Source organism: Ursus americanus, chromosome 29, assembly GCF_024610735.1.
Source record: "Ursus americanus isolate L20-20 chromosome 29, mUrsAme1.1.p, whole genome shotgun sequence".
Classification (NCBI taxonomy): Eukaryota; Metazoa; Chordata; class Mammalia; order Carnivora; family Ursidae; genus Ursus; species Ursus americanus.
Window position 1 is genome coordinate 31,795,630 of NC_142155.1, and position 27,766 is coordinate 31,823,395.

Consider the following 27,766-nt stretch of genomic DNA (forward strand, 5'->3'; position numbering starts at 1 on the left):
TCAAGGATTTTAAAACTGCAAAGTTGCTAGCTTCCATTTCATGCCAACAATTTTATTTAATTTAGCTCAAGCTTTATATAAAATCTTCTGGCTCAAATATTGTACTAAGGTTCCAAGCAAATATGGAAATAAATTATACCAAAAAAATTAAGCACAGGAAAATATTAATTTATAGTCCAATAACTACATAAATTTAGTCACGAAAAGTATAAGAAAAAATTAAATGCGGCTTTTAATATTCAATTTAGGCTCAGTTACCTTACATCTGCCGTCAGATCATTAAAATGTGAAGGAAGAGCATCTGTACCCTTTTTCAACCTATGCCTGCTCAATGTGCTTTAGGAGGGAAAAATACTAACCTGTAAGGTCTGGCTTCTTTCTAGCCAAGAAACCTCAAACATGAAGCGCACACGCATTCATGGAACAGAACTGCCTTAAATTAGTCCAATTCCCCCACCCCATACTCATACGCCACAGAAACATTAAAGGCCAACAGGGTGTAAGACCTTATTGTTTAAAATACGAAAAAATCAGGGGCGCCTGGGTGGCTCAGTCATTAAGCGGCTGCCTTTGGCTCAGGTCATGATCCCAGGGCCCTGGGATCGAGCCCTGCGTCAGGCTCCCTGCTCAGCGGGAAGCCTGCTTCTCCCTCGCCCTCTGCTTCTGTTCCCTCTCTCCGTGTCTCTGTCAAATAAATAAAATCTTTAAAAAAAAAAAAAAATCAGGAAAAACCAGACTGTGACTTAACCAAATTCATATTTCTAAGCCCTTCTAAAAAGATTAAGTATTAGCAATTGCCCTTTCTGAAGGACAACTTAATTTGAACAAAACAATATTAAGGAGCTTGGACAGTTTGTTAGAACTTACTTACAAAAAGTTCTCACAAATTTTTTTTTTCAAATCCTTATCTGCATTTAGAAATGCACTTCAAATTCTTCTTAAAACATCTAACAGAGATAGTAGCAAAGATAGGACTGGAGATAGGATTAAATACTTTGTTAACTTGTCACCAGACAAACACACCAGATATGGTTATAATGGATGCTTATGCTTTAAATATGTATCAGCACAAAATTTCTAGTAATCCTGAATAAAATTCACTATTAGAAAACTGTACTTAGGGGGCACCTGGGTGTCTCAGTCATTAAGCGTCTGCCTTCGGCTCAGGGCGTGATCCCGGGGTCCTGGGATCGAGCCCCGCATCGGGCTCCCTGCTCCGGGCTCCCTGCTCCGCTGTGAGCCTGCTTCTTCCTCTCCCACTCCCCCTGCTTGTGTTCCCTCTCTCACTGGCTGTCTCTCTCTCTCTGTCAAATAAATAAATAAAATCTTTAAAAAAGAAAGAAAGAAAGAAAGAAGAGAGAGAGAGAGAGAGAGAAAGAAAGAAAGAAAGAAAGAAAGAAAGAAAGAAAGAAAGAAAGAAAGAAAGAAAGAAAGAAAGAAAGGTTAGAGGGGCGCCTGGGTGGCACAGCGGTTAAGCGTCTGCCTTCAGCTCAGGGCGTGATCCCGGCGTTATGGGATCGAGCCCCACGTCAGGCTCCTCCACTATGAGCCTGCTTCTTCCTCTCCCACTCCCCCTGCTTGTGTTCCCTCTCTCGCTGGCTGTCTCTATCTCTGTCAAATAAATAAATAAAATCTCGAAAGAAAGAAAGAAAGAAAGAAAGAAAGAAAGAAAGAAAGAAAGAAAGAAAGAAAGAAAGAAAGAAAGAAAGAAAGAAAGAAAGAAAGAAAGGGAGAGGAAAAGAAAGAAAAAATAAAGAAAAAGAAAAAGAAAAAGAAAAAAAGAAAAAGAAAAAGAAAACTCTACTTAGGGGCACCTGAGTGGCTCAGTGGGTTAAGTGTCTGCCTTTGGCTCAGATCATGATCTCAGGGTCCTGGGATTGAGCCTGCTTCTCCCTCTCCCTGTCGCTATCTCTGTCTCTCTCTCTCTCTCAAATAAATAAAATCTTAAAAAAGAGAAAGAAAACTGTAACTATGAGAAAATTAAAGTGGGACAACACCTGATATAATTAAAGCTGACTACATCCAAAATGAAAGAGTAAAATTCATTCCAAAAGGGGAGGTAAATGAGAATGTGTCTACATATCAATGTGTGGGAGACACCAAACTGACAAATTTCATGTACCGTAACTCAGTTTTACAATACAATGTCTGGAATTTGCTTCAAAATAATGGGAAAGGGAGAATAACATATGAAACAAAAGTGGCTATGAGTTGATACCCCTAGCTGGATGCTAACACTTGAGGACTCATTACACTAATCCACGTTAGGGTATATTTGAAAACTCCTGTAATAAAAGGTTCTACAAAATTCAAATTCAGTTATCTACTGCAGAGGCTATTTTGTTAAGACTGTACACCACAAACCATGAAACATCAATACAATGAAATAGAAGAAACATCGAAATTTACCAGTATGTCAACGATTTCAACACACCAAAATGTATATATGAAATGTTAAATTACAATCCACAATTATGTTAAAATACATTTACACTAACCAAAATCTGAGCCTTAAGCCTTTCTCAATCTCTCTGTGAAAATCAACCCATGTCTCAAATTTCAGACCGTCATCAAAATTTATAGAATAAAAACTCAGCCACCCTGTTGTTAAAGTACTGAAGTTACTTCTTGATATCTGAAAGTATCAAACCAAGTTTAATCCAATCCAGATAACACTAAGGGTGGTAACAGACCTGAAGAGACAGGAGAAGAGAATTTCTATTCCCTAAACCTCGCTATTTGCTAGGCACACAGTAGCTCATTTAATCTTACAGTATCTCAAACTCTCACTTCTGTGAGATAAAAACTATTAGCCACCCAAATATTACAGGTAAGGAAATCTGAGGCTCAGAGAGGTTAAGTAACTTGCCCTGGGCCACACAGTGACTAAGTGAAGAAGCTACGGAATGTGTCCTACTTGAAAGTTCAACACATTAGGCCATGCCACTACTAATAAACTGAACTGTCCTCCTTGCCTCAGCCCCTGAAATGCAAACATGCCTGAAGAAATTCAAACTGTGGGTCTAAATGGCTTAATGCCACCAGACAGTTCCCTGAAAAACAAGTTATTCTAGACACACATAAACAAGATCTTAATTAATGGATCTGCCCATCATTCTTTCCCTGACTGAGACATTAGCCTACAAGAATTTTATTTGACACTTGAGAAAAGCTTTGCCTTTTCCCAGCTTATACTTTTAAATTCCTAATTATTTTATTCTCAACAAGCTATAAAATCATAAGAAAACAAACATCTCTCAGAAAAATTTTACAGGGAAGAAAAGGTTATTTAACAACTTTTTAAGAAGTTGGGCAGAATATAACTAGTATATAATTACTTGGGGATTTTGCCAAAGCTGTTCTTTGCCACAACCTTATAAATGAGAGCAAGTGATCAGGTTTCTTTTTTTTTTAAATGATATTTATAATAATATACTATTAAATTAACAAAGTAGTATACGGTGATTCCAATTCAGTTCTAAACATCTTCCTCCTTTCATCTATACATAAATGCATATGGTAATTTTTTTCTATCTTTAGTCACATATATACACACACACGTATATATAAATATATACATACACACATACGCACCCCTCAAAATGTTTAAGGCGATTATGTCTGGATGGTAGGCTTCTTTTCAAATTGTTTTTTAATTTCTTTTTAAATTTTCTACAAAGTACAGGTATTATTTTTAGTAAAACGCCTACAAATGTTATTTTTTAAATGCATAGAAGAGAAACTGTCTAAAAAAGACTGGCCAGAGACCAATGGAAAACTGATGGTCCCCAGGAGATGAATCAGTGGAACCATAAGTGTTTCCTCGGGTCATTACAAAAGGGGGCTGTATGGGACTTATAAAAGTGTAATTGTTACTTTCAAACTCACTCAGTTTGTTAAGGTTACTAAGCTTAAGTAATTCCAAAATAAACACATTATCCTTGGGTCTCCAATACCGTCTTCAGTTAAAGTCCGTTACAGTAAGGTTCAGAAACATTAAGAGCATCCCTCAGTGAAACTCTTGCTCGGGGGCCCGGAATATAACTTTATCCCACTGGAAAAACAGGTTTAAGGATACCCAAAATAAATACAGAGTTGATGGCAGCTCCACTTCCTAGTCCATCATTTAGCAACATGAGCCTATAGTAGTAACGATGTGGTTCAACCACCGAAATGTTTGCAAACAACAAGAGTCCATGAACGCCTTTCCTTTAATCTCTGTACTACTCCCTAGCATTAAGTTCTATCAGTGAACCTTCTCCACACTGAGGAGCTGCAGGTCCAAGTAAGTTGATTATTGCTAGCATCGCCCCGAGTTAGCAACCACCAGGCTGCATCCCCACAAAGCAAGCTAAGCGGTGAGGCAAAACCTTACTAAAAGCCTTTTCAAGAGCAGTAATGTACCAACAACGCAACACCAAGAGCACTTTACATCTGCATGAGTTAGGAAATGAAACACATGAAACAAATTCAACTCAATGTTGAGGCATAATAGAAGCAACTCAATTGTACCAAGGAGATCTCTGATCCAGCTCTGGAGTTCTTGATAAAACCACCAAGAAATCTGTCAGTGCCTTTAAGGGTCAAGGCAAAGAGCAGAACTTGAGAAAGGGAGTGTTCCAGAGTACTAGAAACTTCTCTCCTGTGTCCTGTCACCCCTCCCCACACATACCCACAAGGGAACATAAACCTGCCGAGTGACTACAACATATGGTCCTCCACCCAGATTTGCCCAACAACCTGATCTTTACCCTAAGCTTTCACTCTTTAAAATATTAAGGGTGAATTTTTTCCTATGTAAAAATATCTGACTTTATAACGACAATCACTGAGAAAATATGATCCATTGTGCAGCCAATTTTGCTGAAATATAACCGTTCAGTAAAGGCAGGGGTCCTCGTAAGAGTTCTACAAATACACTGAGAAAGATTTTAAATGTGTTATCTGTGTTCTTTAAGTTACTTTATTTCCAAGAAGTCGATGTTACATAATATTTCTTGACTAAGCTGACTGTGCCAGTAAAATACAGGGAGAAGTATTACTTCTGGACCTACTTTCCACCTCTAAGGAAAGCCTTTCCGTTTTTATAGCTAACATGACAAAATCTACTTTTCAGCCAAACTTCCTCAACACAGCAGTTTAGATACTATTTCAAATACTATTAAATTTAATAGCAGGCCTAAATTCAGACTTCTCATTTCACTTTTGCACCTACTGGAAATTATTTCACTCAAAATAATTATGTCTTCAGACGATTTCCTATTTCCACTTAAAGTGGAAACAAATTAGAACACTTCAAATTCTATTTGCACTTCCCAAATACAGTAATGACTCATTTATCTGGCATCATCAGAAAATGAGGTTCTCCACATGAAGCATTTTCCAGATAACTGAAGTCCACAAGAGCACAGAGCTTGTCTGCTTTGTTCCTGCTGTATTCCCAGGGGCTAGAACAAGGGCTGGCACATAGCAGATGCTCAGTAATAGTCACTAAACATATGATTACATCAAGTACTAAAGCCCTTTTATTTTTTACCATCTAATAAAAATTTTCCTACTGTTTTTAGCCATCCGAAAGAGAGAGAGAGAAAGAAAGAAAGGAAGGAAAGAAAGAGCCCTGAACAGAAATTGTTTTTTAAATAAATCTGGGGCACCACTACAAACAGCAAGCACTCTACTCTACACGTACAATGCCCTCAGAAGTTATTAAAATACCATATTTAAATGGCCTCAACATGCTATGCTTTCTCACTTTTCCATTTCTGATAATTAGCTATCATCTCTATTTGCTGCTGCTGCCTCTACATACAGATGTTTGGCAAGATTCTAAAGTTAATTCTGCCTCCAAAGCAGAGTAAAATACCTGAACTTGGTTACAATTCTGAAGTCTTTCCCGCTTACTTCTGACCTGTGACTACATGCCGATTCTATGCATTTAACAGACTCCTTATACCACCCACCACATTCTACATAAAATCTGAGATGGTTTTATTAGTTTTAAATGAATATCTTAAGGGTTTTCATTTAAGTTCTACGTTTCAAATACTAATCATGAGTAATGGCTCAAAGACCAGCTCCAATATAAACCTCGGGGCATATTTTTTAATCCATTTAGGAGACACCAACCACGACAAAGCTGGATTTCATCTTGCCTGATACACTGTGATAGGGCCATAATTTAGATTCACTGTTCCAAAGTTCATGACAGCAAAAATCAAACACACTGGCAGCCATGGTGCATCGTGCTTGCACAGAAAGGCATATCTCCCTGAACCGAAGAGTGGAAAGAATAATTTAAGTACAGCATTTAGTTTATATAATACGACTGGAGTTCCTTCCCCACAACAAACTTTGAATAATGTTTATAATTTAGCAATCAACTGAAATGATGAAAGAATTACCACAATTGAAATAAAATATTTATGTATTTCAAACCAGGAGAATTGTGTCTTCAAAAACTAAAATAAGCTAACACAAACCTAGTTCTGAATTAGGGATGGATACAAATAAAATGGGGGATTTGTTTATTTGGGTTTTTGAGTCTCTTTTCTTCTTTTTAAAGATTTAATGAACTTTCATTTGAAATAAGTGTAGTTTACTAAATTAAAGGATTTGATTACATATTCTTTAAAAGTAACTAGCTGGGTAAACAATAAAGTAAGTTATCCAGAAGTCAAGAAAAGAAAAATTACTTCAGACTGTTTTATGAATATTCTTCCAAAATCACCAATCCTTCAACAAAAATAGTTCAACGGAAGATTTCAGTTCCTGGTACTGAACTGAACAAAGAGAACCACATGTTTTTAATGGTTGCTCATAAACGACCCAAATAAATCTCCAAAAGAACAGCAGTGGTTCTTTCTGTATTTTTCCCTTCAAAATGCACAAGACCAATTCAACATAAAAATAAAAATTACTGTACTTTATGGCACCACTCACTTTGTGACACATTTATTTGCTGTCATGAAAGTTAGTGCCTCAACAAAGTAAATGAGATTTAGGAAAAAACTTTTTTTATATCTTAAAGAGCACAAAATGTCCTTACCACTTGAGGCAGAAAAAGTTTACCCACCTCAAATGAGAAGCTTTTCAAACTAAGTGAGAGACCAAAGTATTTATGTATCAATGTTACAAGGAAGCTTTCCAAATAACTTTCTAATCAATTATGATGTGACCTTAGATCAGGATTACACTAACTACCATTTATAAATAAGAAACGAAGCCTGCACAACAGAAAATAGAACTTAAAATGTAACCACTGATGTTCTCCTTTGCCTGACTTTAAATCGTGAATTAAAACACAGCACAACAGCACACCCTGCTGGAAGTTAGAAATACAACTGGAGTAACTAGCAGTAACTGGATTGCAAAGATTTCACCCAAGATGAGAATTACTTCAAACCGAAAATAATTTCCCACTAAACGATAAAAGAGGCTCAAAGGTGTTAATCATCAGGTGCCTATACATGTGGTCTTAAAAGTAAAATTTGGACTTAAAATAATTTCATAATCAGGGGCGCCTGGGTGGCACAGCGGTTGGGCGTCTGCCTTCGGCTCAGGGCGTGATCCCGGCGATATGGGATCGAGCCCCACATCAGGCTCCTCTGCTATGAGCCTGCTTCTTCCTCTCCCACTCCCCCTGCTTGTGTTCCCTCTCTCGCTGGCTGTCTCTCTCTCTGTCAAATAAATTAAAAAATCTTTAAAAAAATAATAATAATAATTTCATAATCAAAGAATGCTTTTTCCTGTTCATTTCCCTAGGCCCACACAGCACCAACCCCTCCCAAGTAATATCACCATTTTTTATTTTAACCCTAAATAAAAATATTTTCCAACCTGCTTTCTGTAAAAAGAAATTGGTAATCACATAAGAGGAAATTGAGGCCATTTCTTCATGTGATTGCCTGTAGCACCCCTAGATCCCCCATTCCACCCTGGCCTCAGAAACATCCCTAAAGACCACCATTAAGAATCCACAAGGCAGCCTAGTGGTCCACGAACCACAGTTTACATGCCCTTGGCAAAATGCCTACACAGATTCTGGAATTCAAAACACGCAGACTGTATTAAGAAACCATATGCCATGAATTCCCCATCTAGTACATTTCAACATTTCCTCAGATGTGAAAAAATCACAGAAGCCATTGTCTAAAATAATCCAGCTCAGGGCTCTCTCCGTAACAAACAAAAAAGCAATCAGAGGATGAACAGAAAGGAACCAAAGTTCTATAAATATGCTCCCTTGGCTATAGAAAAAGACAGCTTCTTGGTACCGCTGCACCCCCTCCTTATTCTAGCTCCCTTCTGTCCCAGCACTGAAGTCCGCTGTTCTGGGTGATTACTGTTAACTTCTCGTCTCCTGCTCCCACATTTAAAAGGTTCTGTTGGACCTGTGATCAACCTGGAGGACACTCTCTATCATGAAGGCCAGCAATTCTGAAAACCAATGAAAGTCAAAGATGATCAAACACTTCAGTGTAGTCTTCCCTCGAGAACCGCAAAAGCAAGGGGCACCTGGCTGGCTCAGTCAGAAGAGCATGCAACTCTTGATCTCAGGGTCGCAAGTTCGAGCTCCACACTGAGTGTAGAGGCTACTAAAACAAATAAATAGACTTTTAAAAAAATTGCAAAAGCAACAATCACCCAGGTCTACTTTTCTGAAATTGTCTTCAGTGGTATTATTTGGTTCATTATTTCAATCAAGATACACTTTAAATTAGAATTTGAAAAGGATACCAACCTCAAGCCTCTTTTCAAGTGACTCAATCCTGTCCTTTTTGCTAGCTAGATTGGCCCGTGTGTAGCGGCTCTGCCCAGGAAGATACAAAACTTGACTGTAGCACTCTTCCCACACCTGGTTATAAGCTTCACTTGAGAGTTCTCCGTGGCTCATACCTTGTTTGACCACTTCCATCTCCTGCACCAGAACGTCCTGAGCCTGTGGACAGTAATAATTTCAGTAAAGTCTGGGTACTAAAATAGCTTGCCATCAAGAGAGAGCTTTAAAAAACTAGTTTTTCCTCTTTCTTTGGGTAAAGGCAAGGAGTTTGGGTTGGCTAGTTGTTTTTTGTGGAAGGGAAGAACAATACTTAAGCAAAGAATTAAGGAGCCAATAGGCTGGTGCAGGCGGAGCTAAAAAGGCAAGCGTCCATGTATCCCCAGTAACATAAACCTCCTTTGCCTTCACTCACTGTAACAGTGGCCCCATCTCTTGGCTATCTACAGATGCCAGGGACACTTCAGTCTAAAGGTTTCACTTACATTCGCTCCAAATACCACACACCTTAAAAGTAGCTATATCAACCTCATTTTAAAGGTGATGAAACTAAGGCTCAGAGAGATTCAGCAACTTGTTCAAAAACACATCACTAAGAAAAGCAAGGCAGGAACATGCCCAAGCCAAATGGTACCTACGCTTGGCTGTGCTCCTTCCACTCTCCCAATCCCACCCTACACATTAGAGTTCATAGGATTGTGAAGGGGAACTAGGATTTCTTTTGATACATGCCTTTTTTCTCATCTGATGAAATGCCGCTGACATTGCCAGAGAATGAGGTGGAGGCACAGATCAAAAAATAATGGATCACAGACCAGCTTCTACTTACTACTAAAGAAAGCTTAAGATGACAGAATGAGGGGGATAAGAGTTGGACAGGCCTGGATACAAATCATAGCTTTACCATTTAAGGAGCTGTCTGAACTTGCTTAACATCTCTGAGCCCATTTCTCATCTGGAAAATGAGGATAATACCTACCTGACATGTTTGTTATTAGGATTAAGTGATACAATATACATACAGAGCCTAGCCCAACGTCAGACACAATGACTCCATGAGCGTACCACATGAACTTTTTCCAGCCCTTTGTTTCATGGATCAAAACTGACAACTATTTTTTTGTGCCTTAAAGGAAGCTTTCAATCATTCTAATACATCAGAAAATAAGACCAAAATATATACTTAAAACAATGGAAAATCATGTCTATAGAAGATACAGAACAGATTCTTTAAAACAGTATCTCTGAGCGGAAATAATGAGAACAAACCAATTTTAACATCTTTAATGAAAATCTGACACTTCATAAGAAATACGGTATATCACTCCTAAACTGTACATAATAAAAATTTACAAATTCCGCTCTTGTAATTATTAGAAGAGAGTTTGACTAAGTTATCTTTAAACTCTCCATAAAGAATCTGCTAAGTAAACAGCTCCTTCCAATTCTTTTTGGAACACAGAGGAATATAAATACATACATAAAATATAAAAGAATAATCAAACTACTCTGTAATGGTTTCAAATAATTCCAAAGCACTACCTACAATTATTATTTTCAAAAATTTTATTAGAATCTACCCCCTATAGAACCTTCTATCAGGCAACAAGAGATCACGATGTGATCCTTATTTCAGGTTTCCATACACAAATTCTTAAATCCCATCTTCCCCTATTTTTACTCTAAAGAGAGGAGATTGTTCAAGTATGGAATTCAGAGTGTAATTCTCAACCTCAGTCCGATTATTAAATGTGCTTGCCACAGGAACAGGCCCTCAACAGATGTCGGTTTCCCATTGCACTTGCTAAAAAAGAGTAACTCAAGAGTTATTCAGAAATCAGGGGCGAACTGTTCAGATATAAATTTAAACCCTTCCTTTCTCTATTTTCTAAAAATCCTTTAATAAACACGCATTACTTCTGCAACAAGTAAAACGGAAAGTAAGAAAAAGGCAGAGGGAAAGAACTGGAGAGAAGATAGAAAAAAGATATCTTATGGGTAGTTTCTCCCAAGTATGCAATAGCCCATACCAATCAACAGGTCTGTCACCGCCCCTCCGGGCTAAGGCCTACAGAAAAATGAGTAAAGCTAATGAGCACTCTGCTTCCAGCCACGGCACCAACTGTATTTTCTCATACCATGGAACAGATTCTATTCACGGTCACAGCTGTTTGCTCTGTCAAAGCAGAAATAATCAAATGCATATGGAGGAAGAGGCAGGACAGACTTGAAAACGTTTCTGTATTTACTTATCCAAAAGGATAGTGGGAAATCCTGTGAGGGAAAGAAATTCAGTAAACAGTATTTCCTTTCTCTGACTAGGTGAAAGAAACATTTTGAATATATGCTTGCTTTTTCATATTAATCTAAATAAATGAGATTTAAGTTTTAAAGGCATTCAATTCTACTCAGAAGTAGCAGAGTTAAACACAGGAAATGGCAATCACAGCAACCGTACATCAGACATACACCCATGAAACAAGAACACCTTGCCACCTAAGCCAGTGATCACCTGAAGAGCCCTAGTACAGAAGGGGAGGGGGCGTGGTCAAGTATGTCTTCTTCCTAACACTTAATATGAATGTTTATCTCCTAATCACATAATTCATTTGTTTATAAATATCAGCATGAGAAAATAAAGCTCACGTTCGTCCTTGATACATAGTACTTAATAAATACTTTATAAAGACTAAAACATTCCTGTTGAATCATACCTTTTTGAGCTCTTCTTTGGAGAATTTTTCATAAGGATTATGTTCCAGATAGGCAATGTGTTCTGAATTATTAGTACCAAATCCTACAGTTTTTCCTTTTTTATTTCCAGATGGTTCATAAGGATGATGTAGAAGGTCATAATGAAGCATTGTGATCATTTCTTTTTTGATTAGTTCTTCACTTTTTTGTAAATCTGTTAGAGGTGGTTCTACATTTAGGGGTCTTAGAATAGTTTCATTTACCTAAAATTTTAAAACAAGTACAATTACCAAACATATCACTGCAATACGGATGCTATTACTTGTTCTAGCGTGAATTAAATAGCAGTTTTACATTTTCAAAAGGAACTTTTTTTTTTCCCTTCTAAAGTCTTACTTGTACCAGTGAAACATTTTAGAGATTAAATCTGGGAACTGCTTTACTATATTCCAGAAAGTAGATAAAATTATGTTTTACAGACTTTATGAATGATATAAAAACATCCATCATATAAGAAGAAACTTAAAACTTCCTAAGCCAGAAATTCTAACACTTACTTCTGATGGTCTTGGCAGATCTTTCTGGACAGCTTTGTGCATTCGTTTCATTTCCTTTACACGCTCTGCCTCTCGTATAGCCTTAAAAAATTATTGTTATATCCATTATTACAGCTATGCAGTATTTGCCACATTTCATTAGACTTGAAAACACTTTATAAGAACATGTATGCTCAAGAGCTAATGCTACAGAAATCTGTGTAAGTTTGTAGAAAAACAATATAAGGCAACAGAATCAGTCTGTTCATTCTCTCCTTACAATACAAACTAACAACTGCCAACAGCTACTAGAGCATTCTCCAAGTTTACATGGCTCCATCCATCAGACAGTCATTCTTCTCTTGTTTAAACTGGAATCCTAATAAAAATCCTAGAAAAGAGCACAGGCAGTAATGTCTCTGACATCAGCTGTAGCAACATTTTTCCAGATATGCCTCCTGAGGCAAGGGAAATAAAAGCAAAAATAAACTATGGGAATAACATCAAAATTAAAAGCTTCTGCAGCACACTGAAGGAAATGATCAACAAAACTAAAAGGCAACCTGTTGAATGGGAGAAGATATTTGCAAATGACATATCCGATAAAGGGTTAGTATCCAAAATATATAAAGAATTTACACAACTCAACACCAAAAAACAAATGATTCAATTAAAAAATGGGCCGAAGAAAAAAAATGGGCAGAAGATGTGAACAGACACTTCTCCAAGATGACATCCAGATGGCTAATGAACACATGAAAAGACGCTCAACGTCTCTCATCAACAGGGCAATGCAAACCAAAACTACAATGAGATAGGGGCACCTAGCTGGCTCAGTTGGCAGAGCATCTGACTCTTGTTCTCAGGGTCGTGAGTTCAAGCCCCACATTGGGTGTGGAGACTACTTAAAAAACTTTTTTAAAAAGCTACAATAAGATATCACCCACACCTGTCAGAATGGCTAACTTCAAAAACATAAGAAACAACAAGTGTTGGCAAGGATGTGGAGAAAAAGGAACCCTCCTGTACTGTTAGCAGGAATGCAAACTGGTGCAGCCACTGTGGGAAACAGTATGGGAAGTTCCTCAGAAAGTTAAAAATTGAACTGCCCTACGATCCAGCAATCACACTACTGGGCATTTACACAAAAAACCACAAAAACACTAATTCAAAGGGATACATGCACCCTTATGTTTAGGGCAGCATTAATTACAATAAACAAATTATGGAAGTAGCCCACGTGTCCACGGATAGCTGAATGGATAAAGATGTGATATCAGTATGTATGTTTGTATGTACATACACATATGTGTTTGTGTGTGTATGGATAGAGAAGACACGATACACACCCACCCACACTACAACGGAGTATTATTCAGCCTTCAGCCATAAAGAATGAAATCTTGCCAATTGCAAAAACATGGATGGAGACAGGGTATAATGCTAACTGAAATAAGTCAGTCAGAGAAAGGCAAGTACCGTATGATTTCACTCATATATAGAATTTAATAAAACTAGCAAAAGGAAAAAGAGAGAGACAAACCAAGAAACAGACTCTTAACTACAGAGAACAAACTGACGGTTAACAGACGGGCGGGTGGGGGGAAGGGTGAAACAGGTGCTGGGGATGAAGGAGGGCACTTGTCGTGATGAGCACTGGGTGATGTGTATGTACGGAAGTGCTGAATCACTACATTGTACACCTGAAACTAATATTACACTGTATGCTAACTATATTGGAATTAAAATAAAATTTAAAAATTAAAAATAAATAAATTGGAATCCTAAACTTAGAAGGGACTCTCAATTGTTCCTCCTGCAATACAACCCTCACTTCCACCCCAAAAGTTAGTGATTTTTAACTTAAAAAGCCAACCAATGAATGTGTTGTCTTCTGATTCTTAAATCATGAATTATGTGAGTTAACACATTAGAATTTCACAGCATTTCTAAGAGTAAATGTAGGGCAAAGTAACTAGGAGAACTAAACACAAAAAGTATTATCCTGTATTAAAAGCACATTCGTGTGATTTCTAAAATATATTTGTATTGATGCTACTCGCACTTCAGTTCCATGAAATCACTCAACTTCTAAAATCATCCTGAAATGGGACTGCAGAAACAATTCCTAAGAGGGGTCACATGACCTCAGTGTGAAATCAAGATTCACCACTTCCCAAATATCAAAGCCGGGAAAGTTAATTAACCTGAGATTATTTCCTTACTTCTAAAATGAAGCTAATACCTATCCTATTTACATCACCAGGTTGGTATGTGCAAATAAATAAGTAACTATGAGATGTATCAGTATAAGATGTTACTATTATTATTCTGACACACTCGAAATTTCCCTGTCCCCCCTGCACACTAATATAAAATAAAATCAAAAAAATAAAATAAAATAAAAGACTACTTATGTGTATATTAAAGAGGCATCACAAATCCGATAGGAGGTATTTAAATTATATACATACATACACATACCTACACATCTTAAGAACGCCTATCAAGATATTCTCGGTATATTAATTACACGATTTTGTTATTAATAATGGTAAGTAATTTACTTTAGAGAAATCTCTTTAAATACTGAAGAAACTTTTTTTTTTTAAGGAAGGACCTTGACACATTTAATGACCATTCTTTATTGTCTCAGCCCACCGACATACTCAGCAACTTCACACTTCCTTTCTAGCACAATTACCCACCTGCTTTCGTGCATCCACATCAGCTGCATCTTCAATGTAAGTATCATCTATTTCACGGTCTTCCAGCTCCTTCTCAGCATTTTCTGGCAGAACAATTTCAAAGTCATTCTTAGGGGCAGGAAGGCCCAACAACCCTAAACGGAGATGTTCACGAGATTCTCTCTCCTGTAGAAAAAAATTGGTCCATCTCAATTCATACACATTAAGAATTCAACCAATATTCTTTAAGAGTTTCTAAAAAATAATTAGCTTATTTTAATTCTAGAAAAATGATCCCTACCTTCAGAGCTCAGAAGAGTGTTTTGCTTGATTTCTATCTCACTTTCTTCTCTAAATTAAGATCAATAACTCTGATTTGTGATCAATACAATTACTCAGGGATATTCTAAGAGAAGGTTTGGGAATTACCTCTGCAGGGGCAGAAAAATCCTTTAGGATTTCCATTTAAGGAAAACATTTCTGAAACTGAAATTTAACAGCAAATGAAAAGAACAAGTTCACAAGTTAGTTTGTCCTTGGACTAATTAAACCTAATCTGAAAAGATGCCTGAATTTTTGTGTTTATTTTTAATTGACTAGGGCACCCGGCTGGCTCAGTCAGTGCAACTCCTGATCTCGGGGTCATTAGTTCAAACCCCATGTTGGGCATAGAGTTTACTTAAAGACAAATGGAAGGGAGGGAGGAAGGAATTACTAGATCATATGATGGCCAAAGAAAACAGTCTACTTTTCCCGAAAGAAACTGCCTGGTACCCCAAGTTTTCCCCAGTACATCCTTGGCTTACCTTTCCAGTCTCATTCCCCACAGCTCCATTACATGTATGGTGTGAGGACCCGATGAGCTGCTAGGTCCAAAACATGCTCCATGCTTACTCACATCGTGGCCTCCATCTGAGATAGCCCCCAATCTCCTTCTGAGCATACCTCCTCAATGAAGGCTTTCCAAGTGCCCACCCAACAAACGTGATTTTTGGCCACCCTAAGTATGTTGGTTTTACTCAGAGAGCTTATTCTGTTCTTATATTAATATCAATTATTTTCAGACGTGGTTTAGTACGCCAATCTCTCCAAAATATAAACTTCCTTAAGACAAAGGACATCTTTACTCAACCTTAGATCCTTTCAAGTCTCCACATCAGCACCTTGCACACATTACATTCTTCATTTGTTTAGTTGTCATGTAGCCATTCACAGTTGATATTAGCTGATATCAATTTGGGCATCAACAAAATTCTAAACTAACCAAATCTATACATGAAGTTAGAATTAATTTGTAAAGTGAAAATAGGCCAATATCGCTGGAACTCATTAAAAAAAATCTTACAATGATTTTCTGTGGCATCACATAATAAGACCCAATAGTGACATAATAAAAGTAGTAACAAGAATAGAAATAAAACTGTGGCTTTTATAATTAGCTGCCTATATCAGCTTGCAAAATACACAAAGGAAAACTTCACTAAGATAAGCAATAAACATCAACTTAACTTGCCTTTGAGATCTAGACTATTCTTCTAAAAGTACAGAGCAAACAGAGGAATCAAGGCTCAAAACCTAATTTATGAAGCATTCCAAACTCAAATTTTATTTTATAGAAATAGAAAAAAAAAAGTATCAGTCAAGAAAGTAAACTATCATTAGCAAATGATAAAAAATAAAATCATATGAGATACAAGGAGCATTACTATCAGCATAATCAATATTCACAAACATATTAATAAGTAGGCTTATGAGAACAAAAGGTTCTCCTTCTCGAGTCCTCCAATCATTCTTTTCTGGCATCCGCAGGTATACAGTTTCTTAAGGTGTATGCAATGCGCACCAACGAGGGGAAATATTTTAATGCAGCACCCATGAGACAGAACGGTTTTTTTATAAAAATAGTATTAAAAGGGAATTGACATGTACCATCTGCTTCACATAAGAGGGATCACTGTAGTCTGCCATTCCATCCTCAGGATTAATGTTTAACTTGTCTCGAAGAGGCGTTCTACCGGGGGTGGAGTTAATAACCGGTTTGGGAGTTGTCCCACTGCGGGGAGTCAACCCTTCAGATCCATGAGAAGGAGTCCTAGAAAGACAGAAATTCCAATTAATGAAAGTGCCAATTTTATCTGGATTGTGCTTTCAAATGTTTTTCACACAAACTATGTGAAAATAATTTTCACAATATTTTATGTGAAAGCATAAAAGAAAGAAAGATCACAGAAATTCTGTCTCCCTACCTGGTTTTACGTTAGCTTTCTAGGTTATAAAACAGGTTTAGTTCAAGTAGCTTAGTATTTACACATAGTATTTTCACTTTAATGACTTCCAAATTATTCCATCTGACATTTTCTTGCCTTGCTAAACGAGGCCCACCAAGCATTATTTCAACCCTTCCTTGATGCACCGCAGAGGGGATGAGAACGTGGAGGTCAGCCACCCTGCTCAAAGACCCCCAGGAAACTCTTTTTTAGTTCAGTGGCTTCATCTTACCATTTGGCCCTCGTGGTGAGGGTCTGTTGGCTACAGCACCACTATCGTGGGTGTGCACTCACTTCAGTAGTTCCTCCCTTTACGTTTTGTTTGGAAACCAAACACAGGCTTATACATACTGAGTGAAGGCAGAGACTCTCTTAGGAATAAAGTCCATACAGTCTGCAACTTATATTTTAATTGATCAAAGCCTTTCTCTGTTGCTGTTGCTTATTTCCTTTATCTTGGCTGTTGCAGACAAGTGGCACTGCCAGACAGGTGTTCCCAAAGGTGAGGTGGGGTGTTATCATTAGACATGGTCCCTGTCCCCAAGGAGCTTACGATCTAGTTGAGATAAGACATTCACAGGAAAAAGAGGGATTAGGCTCTCTTACAAGCCTTGCAAAAGTATTAAATACTAAAAGGATTTGGCTGCTGATGCTTCTTGATCCTGCTGTTGGGTACAGTCATAACAGCCTGAGATGCTTCCCATACTGAACAACCAGGAGGAGGACATACCCCTAACACTGAAAATTTAAAGTAAAGCCCAAAGATTTCCAACCTTAAAAGCTCAAATTTCATTTTAATATGACTTGCTTCTACAGCATTTTTATCTCAAAAAGTCTTCTTAAAACACAGTAACTTACAACAAAACAAAAAAATTATAAACAAAGACTGAACTCTGACCTCTACTTAATGATATACACAAGACAGTGTTAGAAGTGAAATGGACAGAAACCTGCAACTGACTTTGAAATGCATTAAAAAATTAGATGGACTGACGGATATATGATAAATCAAATACAGTTAAGATGCTAACAACTGCAGAATCTAGGAGATAAGTAATACGGATGTTTGTTTTCCCATTCTTTTGACCTCTCTGAATGTTAGAAATTTTCATAATAAAATGCTGGGAGAAAAGCAATAGTAATACACAGATAAAGGACTACAACTTTTTTAAAATTCAACAAATGACCATTAACAGTGGACGATTTGTTCTTTTAAATCAGATAAAATGTATTCAGCAACAAGGTGACAGCATCGGAAACCCTGAAAAAAGAAGAAAGTTCCATATAGTTCTAACCAATTCCTGGATATTATGATGTTATTTACTACTATGAGTGAGAAGAAATCAAAAAGGCAAATTAAACCCTTATTTCCATTCTCCATCAACATTACTAAAGCAAACACGTCCAATCCTTGGATTCAAGTTTTCCTAAAACAGAAAAGGTTTACTTACTCACAATACCTGAATGGGGTGGAAAGAACTGTGTTTGGAGTCTGAACAACCTGCCGCTGTGGAGTCACGCCTGAGAAGTCACTCTCGTGCAAAGGGGTGTTAAGTCCACCTTTTAATGGGGTGTCCACGTTGGTCAGGGCCATGAGGTTCTGAGCTTCCTGATAAACAAGAAGGTAAAGAAGTGTATTTTAACAGTTCAGCCAGGAGAGCAAAATCCTCTCTTCTGGTCCTACTATATAAATCTCAAAGGAGACGGAATTCTTATACATGTTCTTAATGAACACCGAGAGAGAGAATGAACTCTGGGCCGTGGCAGAATTCAATACTTCTATTCCTCTGTCAGCCTAATATAGCATCTCAGAGGTTTTGGAATGAAGTTTAAAATGTCAAGAAATGTTTTGAAATGAAATTATCATGACCTATTACCTGTGCCAAATCTCTTTACAATCATAAAGAACTAAGAATTCAGATTTCCCCAGGTGAGCCTAGGCTACATGTCACAACACCCAGATTTTTCTTTTTTGAGAGAGTGCAAGCACACAAGCACATGAGTGTGCATACATGCGTGAGTGGGGGGGGGTGGTAAGGGCAAAGGGAAAGAGAGAAAATCTTAAGCAGGCTCCAAGCTCCACACGGAGCCCAACACAGGGCTCAACCTCACGACCCAGAGATCATGACCTGAGCCAAAATCAAGAGTCAGATGCTTAACTGACTGAGCTACCCAGGCGCCACCAGAACACCCAGATTTTAGTCTGGTTTTATCACTAACTCTATTCAGTCTTCATTAGCCCCTCTGAGTCTCAGTTTCCTCTACTGATAAGTTAAGATACCACTAACTGGCCTATCCATTTCCTGAGAAAACTCACGAGAGCAGGTTCCTTTCTGAAGTCTTGCTGTTCTCTTTAGGCAGGTCTGACACTGCTCTCTTTAGCCCCTCTACCACAACCCTACACTCGCTACTATCACTGCACCCACAATCTCCTCATCCCCAACTCCAGCCCTGTGAGAGACTACATTTTTCAAGATAGTCACAGCCATATCTCTCATCTCATGTGCTCTTCTTACGATCCAACTTTGATACGACTCCCATCAAGAGGTGGGGGGGGGGTCTATGTCCCCTCCTTTTGAATCCAGGTAGCCTTGTGAATTACCTATAACTAACAAAATGCAGCAAAGTGACACTGCTTGACTTCCAAGGAAGGGTGAACAAAAACACAGCTTTCCACCACACTGACTACAACACCCCCACTGGAGCCTGGAGACACCATGGGAGAAGTTCAACTGTTCTGAGGCCACATGCTGAAAGAAAGCCCAAGCCACCGAGAGGCCACACAGATTTACTCCCCATTCCCAGGTGAGGACCCAACCCACAGCCAGCATGAACTACCAGACATGGAAAGATGATGATTCAAGCCCCTATGTGTCAAGACACCCCATCAAATGTTGAGTCTTCTTAGCTGAGGCCCTAGACTTCATGGAACAGAGACAAGCCATTCTTTCTGTGCCCTGTCCAAATTCCTGACCAACAGAGACCATTAACACAATAAAATGTTTTAAGCTGGTAAGTTTTGGGGCAAAACGAAGATAACCAGAGCAAGGCTTATTCATTCCATTACTGTGTTGGTCATATTCATTGGAAGGAACCTTGAATTTCACATTATCAAAGTCCTGTGTGTGTTCTTTTTGCCAGCCCAAATACAAACATTCTTCCCCAACTAGGCTCCCAAAAGGCTGGCCAGCTTTATACCTCTGGGCAGGAGATTGGAAGCCACTTCTCTCAGGAATTTGACTAACATAAAAGAAAAGATGTAGAAATACTGACATCAAGAATTTGCCAATGATGGGTGCCTGGGCGGCTCAGTTGGTTGGGCATCTGACTCTTGATTTCGGCTCAGGTCATGATCTTAGGGTCATGAGATTGAGCCCCACATCAGGTTCCATGCTCAGTGGGAAATCTGCTTGAGATTCTCTCCCTCTCCCTTTGCTCCTCCCCCGTGCACATTAGCTCTCTCTCTAAAATAAATAAATAAATCTTTGGGGGGGGGGAGAATTTGCCAACGAAACCCCCCCAGCCAGTTCAGCCTGGAATCAAGGAGGCCTTACCCAAGGAGCTTCTAGTCTACTTTTAATTGCCCTGCCCTTAGCCCTTAGAAATAGGCAGATATAGGCAGAGAGCTAAAGATTACAAGATATTTGAGGAAACAGCCAATACAAAAAACAGAGAACAAAAGAAACTTAAATACTATGCAGGGAAAAGAAAACTTTTAAGAACAAAACAAAACCATCATTAATAGCCTCAGAGAAAGAAGACAAAATATTCATTAAATGAGACACTTAAAAACTGAACACATTTTTAAAAAGAGCTCTTAGAAATTAAAAATGTGATAGTAAAAAATTCAAAAACTGAACAAAGATAAAATTAAAAAAATCTCCTAGCAATAAATCAAAAGGTGAATCAAAACAAGAAACCAGAAAGGAATAAGAATTTGAGGTTCATAAAAAGGAACAGACCAATGGAAGGAGGAAACAAAAATTTTCAAAATAACATCCCAGAATCAAAGACCATGAGTCAGTCTCCAGAATGAAAAAATCCACCAAGTACCAAGCACAGTGACTAAAAACAGACCCACACCAAGAAATATGCATGTGAAAAAGAGAAGATCATATAAGCTTCCAGAGGGAGAGAAAAAGGGGTTTGCTATTAACAACCTAAATGGCACAGGTGATCTCAATAGCTGTAATAGAAGCCAGAAGATGTTGGAGCACTGCCTTCAAAACTGTAATCAAAAACCATTTCAATCTGGGAATGCCTGGCTGACTCACTCAGTGGAGCATGCAACTCTTGATCTCAGGGTCATGAGTTCAAGCCCCATGCTGGGTACAGAGCTTACTTAAAAGGGGGAAGAAAAAAAAAAAAAAGAAAAGAAGATTTCAACCTAAAATTCTATACCCAGTTATACTATCAATCAGTTAAGAGGACAGAACAGAAATTTATATATATGCAAGGTCTTAAAAATTCCATCTGCCATGAACCCATCCTCAGAAAGTTACCAAAGGACATGCTTCACTAATAAGGGCGTAAACCAAGAAAACCAAAGACGTGGGAGCCAGGGAAGAGGCAATCGAAGGGATTTTCTAGGGTGCCAGGAAATAAGAGAACAAGCTGTAAACAAGATCTAAAGAATAATCAGTCCAAAATAGAACATTCAGAAATTTTGAGAAAGACCTCTTCAAAAAGCTAAGAATATCTAAAATTTGATCAGATTACAGGAGATTTACACATATAGTGTCAAGTCTAGAGTTGAATTCCTACTAAGTAATGAGAAAATTTAGCATGTGAATAAAATAAGCATTAACTCAAAGAAAAAGATAATAATGTGCAGTATAGTAATTATAAGGCACTTTGTAGGCTCAGCAATTAATAATTTACAGTCATCAAAATTATGATATAATCATAATGGAATATGAGGGAATGGGAAGAGTGCATATGCATGGTAGAAGAAGAGGGTGTGAGAGCCAAATGTTCAAACTCCCAACTGGAAAAATGGCTAAAACTAAAAATAAATCCATAAGTAACAAGTGTCCCAGCAAAAAGGTGGTAAAAACAAAGAGTTCTAACTGGAGCCTCTAGAGAGCAAGCAATGAGGAGCACAACTATTTCTCTTACTAAGTTTATCTGACTCCAAATCAAGACCTTAAAATTTCTGGGGGTGCCTGGGTGGCACAGTCAGTTAGGCATCTGACTCGATTTTAGCTCAGATCATGATCTCAGGGCTTTGGGATCGAGCCCTGCATCAGACTTAAGATCTTCTCTCTCTCTCCCTCTCTCTCTGCCCCTTCACACCCCACTTGTGTGTACTTGCTCTCTAAATAAACAAATAGATATTATATATAAATAAAAAATTATATTTCTGGGGCCCCTGGGTGGCTCAGCCATTAAGCATCTGCCTTCGGCTCAGGTCATGATCCCAGTGTTCTGGCATCGAGCCCCGCATCGCCTGCTCAGCGGGAAGCCTGCTTCTCCCTCTCAAACTCCCCTTGCTTGTGTTCCCTCTCTCGCTGTCTCTCTGCATCAAATAAATAAATAAAATCTTTTAAAAAAAATTATATTTCTGACTATCAGAGAAGAGGAAATGAGACGTAAGGGTGATCAATAGTGTTCTGTTAGGTGTGGCTATTCTCTGGCATATAAATACCCTAAGAACACATAGAGCTGTACGCCCCATGTGTTCAGGAGAAAGAGGGAAACAGTACTGATGGCAGCCTGTCCCCAGCTAAGTACAGAAATGCAAGGAAGTTTTAAAAATCACTACTACAACTCCTGAAACCAATACGGACTGTATGTTAACTAAAATTTAAATTAAAAAAAAAAAAATCACCGACTACCTACATCCGCTTTCTAGGATTACTAGGCAATGTGAAATTTTAGAACACTGTGCTTTATTAACAGATACTAAAGATTAATGAAGGAGGAAGAGCTGGCCTCAAAAAAAAAAAAAAGAACCTACGAATTAATAAATGTAAACATGAAACCACCTAATTAATCTGCTAATTTAGTTTCCTTAATAAAGAAATCTCTAGAATCCATGCATTCAGGACTCAGTTTCAAACTGTTTACCCTAAAAGAAACAAACCAAATCACATACTGTTCTCCTTCATAACATTTTCAAGGACTACGAGGTGAAAGGCTCACACTACTATATGACAGTTACCTGCAGAATTCTATCTTGGGAAGCTGGTGTGCGAGGTGTTCGAAGAGCGATGCTGTTGTTGGTGACATTGTACTCAGACAAAAGAGTACTGGAGGCAGAGTTTGTTATGCCAGATTCCTCAGCAGTCTGACGTGCAATTTCACTTGCTTGGCCTACTTTCACAACCTCCTGGAGTTCTGCATCTGAAATCTAAAAAGACACAGTTATCAGCATGCAGCAATATTTTAACCGGGAGAACATCATAGCTTAAAACTTACACATTCCAGAAAGATGAATTGCTGAAGCTGTGTGTTGAGTACAGGGGTACTACTTTCTTTACTATTTGTGGATTTGAAAATTTCTATGATAAAGTTTTTAAAAGTCTTCCCTACATAATATGGGGGGAAATTCCATATATGATATACTTCAAGCTGCAAAGTCTTATATTTCCATAATGAAATTCTTTCAAACCAACATATTAATAAACCAAGAACATAAAATAATCATGTTTGTATAAAACTATCAAAGGGGGGGCAGAAAACCAATTAAAATATCAGAGTCCACTGAGCCACAAGATCCCTAAGAAAAATCAAAAGGTGTTATCTTAGTAATTTTATAAAAATAAGCATCCTAGGAGAACTAAGAAAAAAGCTACAGGCAAACTCTTAATTTAAGAAATATCACTACTTGGAATGGCAGCATCTGACAAACTTATGTCACGTTTATGCCCAAGAATTTTGTGTTGATGCAGCCAGCACATCATGCGGAGAAAGAACCTCTTCTGTCACACTAGGTCCATCCCTCTGCTCCACTAAACTGCCCAATTCTACGGAGCTGTACTACTCAAAATAAAACAAGAGCTTATTCAAAACTCCCATGGTTTTGACCAACTATAATTAAGTCAAAGGAAGAGAGCCTGGATAAGTTGAATGAGGGTGTGTTTCTCTCTCTCTTCTCCACAATTCCCACATTACTTTTCACAGCCGTTGTTTCAAAAAGACAAGTATGACACAGTAAAACATTCCCTATAAGAACGCAGCCTAAGGGCGCCTGGGTGGCTCAGTCAGTCAAGCGCTTGACTCTTGATCTCAGCTCAGGTCCTAATCTCAGGGTCGAGAGTTCAAGCCCAGCACTGGGCTCCAGGGTGGGCAGCACTGGGCTCCACGCTGGTCTCGGAGCCTGCTTTTTAAAGGGGGGAGGGGCGCCTGCGTGCCACGGTCCGTTATGCCTCCAACTCTTGGTTTCAGTTCAGGTGATGATCTCAGGGTCGTGAGAAGGAGCCCATATAGGACTCCGCACTCAGCACAGAGTCTGCTTGTCCCTCTACCTCCTACTCCGCCCATCCCCCAACTCATGCTCTCTCTCTCTCTTCAATAAATACACAAAATCCTTAAAAAAGAAAGCAGCCTGAAGTCCACAAAGCCAAACATCACCTTTATGCTAGTCAGCTACAATAAGAGGCCAGGAGCGATAACCTGTTTGCAAATTGCTAAGAGCTGACAATTTACTTACTAAACCATCACAGAACAGTTTAAGGCCTGACAGAATAACTGATACAGAGAAACTGTTACTTATCGTACTATATCACAATAACTTATTTTTATGTGGCTCACCTATCACACTGTGAACTTCTTAAGGGCATCCAACACCTAGCAAAAGCCTGGCACATAAACCCTCAAACATTTGCTAAGGAAATGATAAACATATGAGTTCACACAACGAAAAAACTGCTTTTATCAGATTACCTGAGGGGCAGGAAGTACTAGTTTGCTTCTCTTTTTAGTAAATTCAGAAACACCACTAGTCTGAAGAATAGCTGATGGTAAATCAGATTCTTTTTTCCTTTTCAAATGCTGCTTGTCTTTTTTTCTGTCTCTTCCTTCTTTTTCACTATCATGAATCAAAGTAGATAAGAGATTTTGTAAAGTTACATATAATCAGTAACAGTAAAAGCCATATAAATACTCATACGCTTCGAAAAAAATAATCCCATTCCTAAGAAAATAACTGCTAAAAAGAAAATCCAAATACATTAAGTGGTGCCCTACACCATCACTTACCCACTATATCCAAGAGGAACGCAGACTTAGAATAGCAATAGAATTATTAAGAAAATAAGATATAGTACTAACTTATGTACCAAACACTAAGCCTATATAAAGACTATAACGATAAGCAAAATGTTATGTATAATTTCAAAGGGAAAACAGAACTACTCCCACATCACAATACTCTTACAAAAGCACGTGTGCGTACATATGAAAATGAAGATGACAAGCATAAAAAATGGGAAATAATATGAACAGGGGGATGGGATTAAAACACTGAATTTTTAAATTTCCCTTTAAAACTGTTCTTCGGAGCACCTGGGGGTGCAGTCAGTTGAACGTCTGACTCTTGATTTTGGGTCAAGTCATGATCTCGGGGTCCTGGAATCAAGCCCCGCATAGGGTTCCACACTGAGCGGGGAGTCTGCCCTCTCTCTCGGTTCCTGCTCCCACTCTCTCTCTCGAATAAACAAAATCTTTAAAAATGTGTTCAATTGTTCATTATGATTCTTTTCTGTTTATGATTCTTTTTAATTCATAAATTTTTTTAAAAGATATTTTAACTGGGGCGCTTGGGTGGCACAGCGGTTAAGCGTCTGCCTTCAGCTCAGGGCGTGATCCTGGAGTTGTGGGATCGAGCCCCGCATCGGGCTCCTCTGCTGTGAGCCTGCTTCTTCCTCTCCCACTCCCCCCGCTTGTGTTCCCTCTCTCGCTGGCTGTCTCTCTGTCAAATAAATAAATAAAATCTTAAAAAAAAAAAAAAAGATATTTTAACTAACAAATGGTTACAAACACCAGGCTTGAGGCCACATTTTGAAAGCTTCAAGAATGCCTCCTCCCAGTCTGCATGTCGGCCCCATCTAGCCTGCCCCTTCCAGATGATCCTCTCCCACTTCAACCTCTTCATCTGCACAGGCTACCTAAAACAAGGTCTTAATTTGAGAAATAAATATAATGGAGTACATCCAAGAAAATGTTGTTTCACAGTGCCTGACATCTGTTGTTTAGTACCAATTCATGTCAACAAAAATGAAACATCAGTGAGGGAGGAGAAAACTAAAACTCTTTGACAATCAGGAAGGGTTCTCCCCACAATACTCAAAAGCAAGAATGGAGAAACCCTAAAAATCCCTAGAAATAGGCAAAATCATCTGCACCCTTAGACAAACACTTTATAAATACACTTACTTATCCCCATTAGGTAAAAAGATTTAAGTATGCACCAGTAACTTTTTTCTTTTAATTTCATTCTAAGAAAAACCGAGATAAAATTTTCACTAGAAAAGACAAAAAGAACCAGACCAGATTTTGACAGATTCCTTGGGCCATCAGTCAAATAACTAACCCGTTCACAGATGTACATAAACGTTAAGATGGTGACTCAGTGAGCAGACAGTACACTAAGAGCCAAGTGCTGACATTTCGAGAGATGCAAACAGCCTTCTGTGCCAAAAACATGACAGCAAGGGTCACTGGTTTTCTCAGAAAGGTGAATCCAGTAAATAAATAAAAACACTATGTCGGCCACATTGTCCTAAATAATAAAAATCTGGCTCTGACAAGGATAATGCATGGCCCGCCATAAAATTCCGACTACACTTTTTCATTTTCAAAATCAGAAAGGCAGCTTACGATCTTAGTTCCCCATCAAGATCCTGTTGTCTTAATTTTCTGAAATCTGCATCGAGAGCCTGGTAGTTTTCCTCAGAAGTATCATAGAAACCAAGAGCAGGCTTTTTTTCAAATGGGATTTCAGCATTATAATCGACTCCTCTCTTCTTTTTTCTCTTCTTCTGAATTTCTATGCCAGCTGCTCGAAGTTCTCTTCTCTTCTGGAGGGCTGCAAGACGCCTGAAGAAAAAGATCACAGGATCACTTTGAAAATCACACAGCATGGGGAAGGGACAGATCATCCAACAGAGTTAAGAAAACTATCTGGTTATATGGGGAAGAAATATTTATTTAAATCCTCACCTCACACCATTCACCAAAACAATGGAGGTTGGAATTCACCTTTTGATTTAAAGGTTACACACACAAGCAAAAAGAAAGCAAAAAGAAAAACCAGAAGGAACTACAAGTAAATATGTGTCTGATCTCTGGATGGGAATGTATTCACCTGATATAAATTATATAAAGGGCAACAGTAAAGATCAACAACTTTGAATTTTTTTTTAGGATTTTAAGTAATTTCTACGTCCAACGTGGGGCTTCACTCACAACCCCGAGATCGAGTTGCATGCTCTACCAACTGAGCCAGGCGGTTGCCCCAACAGCTTTGAATTTTTAATTTTATATCTCTATAGCACTATTTTTTTAAATCATGAAACAAAATTGACAGGCAAGTAACAGGAAAAAACATTTGCAATTTAATATGGGCAATAGTTAGATATAAAGAATCTATGCAGGGTTTTTTATGTATGTTTTTTAATGTATCCTAAGGGGGAAAAAAAACAGAAGGAAATAAATAGTTCACTAAGGAAAAAAATAAAAATAACCAAAATGATGAAAGGTATACTTAGCTAAGAATCACAAATTAAATCAAGTACCATTTCTGCATATCTCATTAATAGTGTTCAGTTTTTTGTTTTGTTTTAATGGCAAGCATGCAAAAAG

General features: G+C 38.2%; 1 protein-coding gene across 2 annotated transcripts in view; it reads right to left on the minus strand.

Moving 5' to 3' along the window:
- Positions 1 to 27,766, minus strand: part of CDC5L (cell division cycle 5 like) — a 44,234-nt gene that overhangs the window by 4,236 nt on the left and 12,232 nt on the right. The window contains exons 6-14 of one of the 2 annotated variants that reach the window (XM_045801570.2): positions 26,783 to 27,001; positions 24,848 to 24,992; positions 23,124 to 23,312; positions 18,412 to 18,569; positions 16,623 to 16,785; positions 14,715 to 14,879; positions 12,028 to 12,108; positions 11,491 to 11,733; positions 8,741 to 8,938 (exon numbers count right to left, since the gene is read on the minus strand). In XM_045801570.2, the coding sequence (XP_045657526.2) occupies positions 8,741 to 8,938; positions 11,491 to 11,733; positions 12,028 to 12,108; positions 14,715 to 14,879; positions 16,623 to 16,785; positions 18,412 to 18,569; positions 23,124 to 23,312; positions 24,848 to 24,992; positions 26,783 to 27,001 (1,561 nt within the window). The remainder of the gene's footprint in view (positions 1 to 8,740; positions 8,939 to 11,490; positions 11,734 to 12,027; positions 12,109 to 14,714; positions 14,880 to 16,622; positions 16,786 to 18,411; positions 18,570 to 23,123; positions 23,313 to 24,847; positions 24,993 to 26,782; positions 27,002 to 27,766) is intronic. The other variant, XM_045801577.2, reaches the window with a different exon arrangement.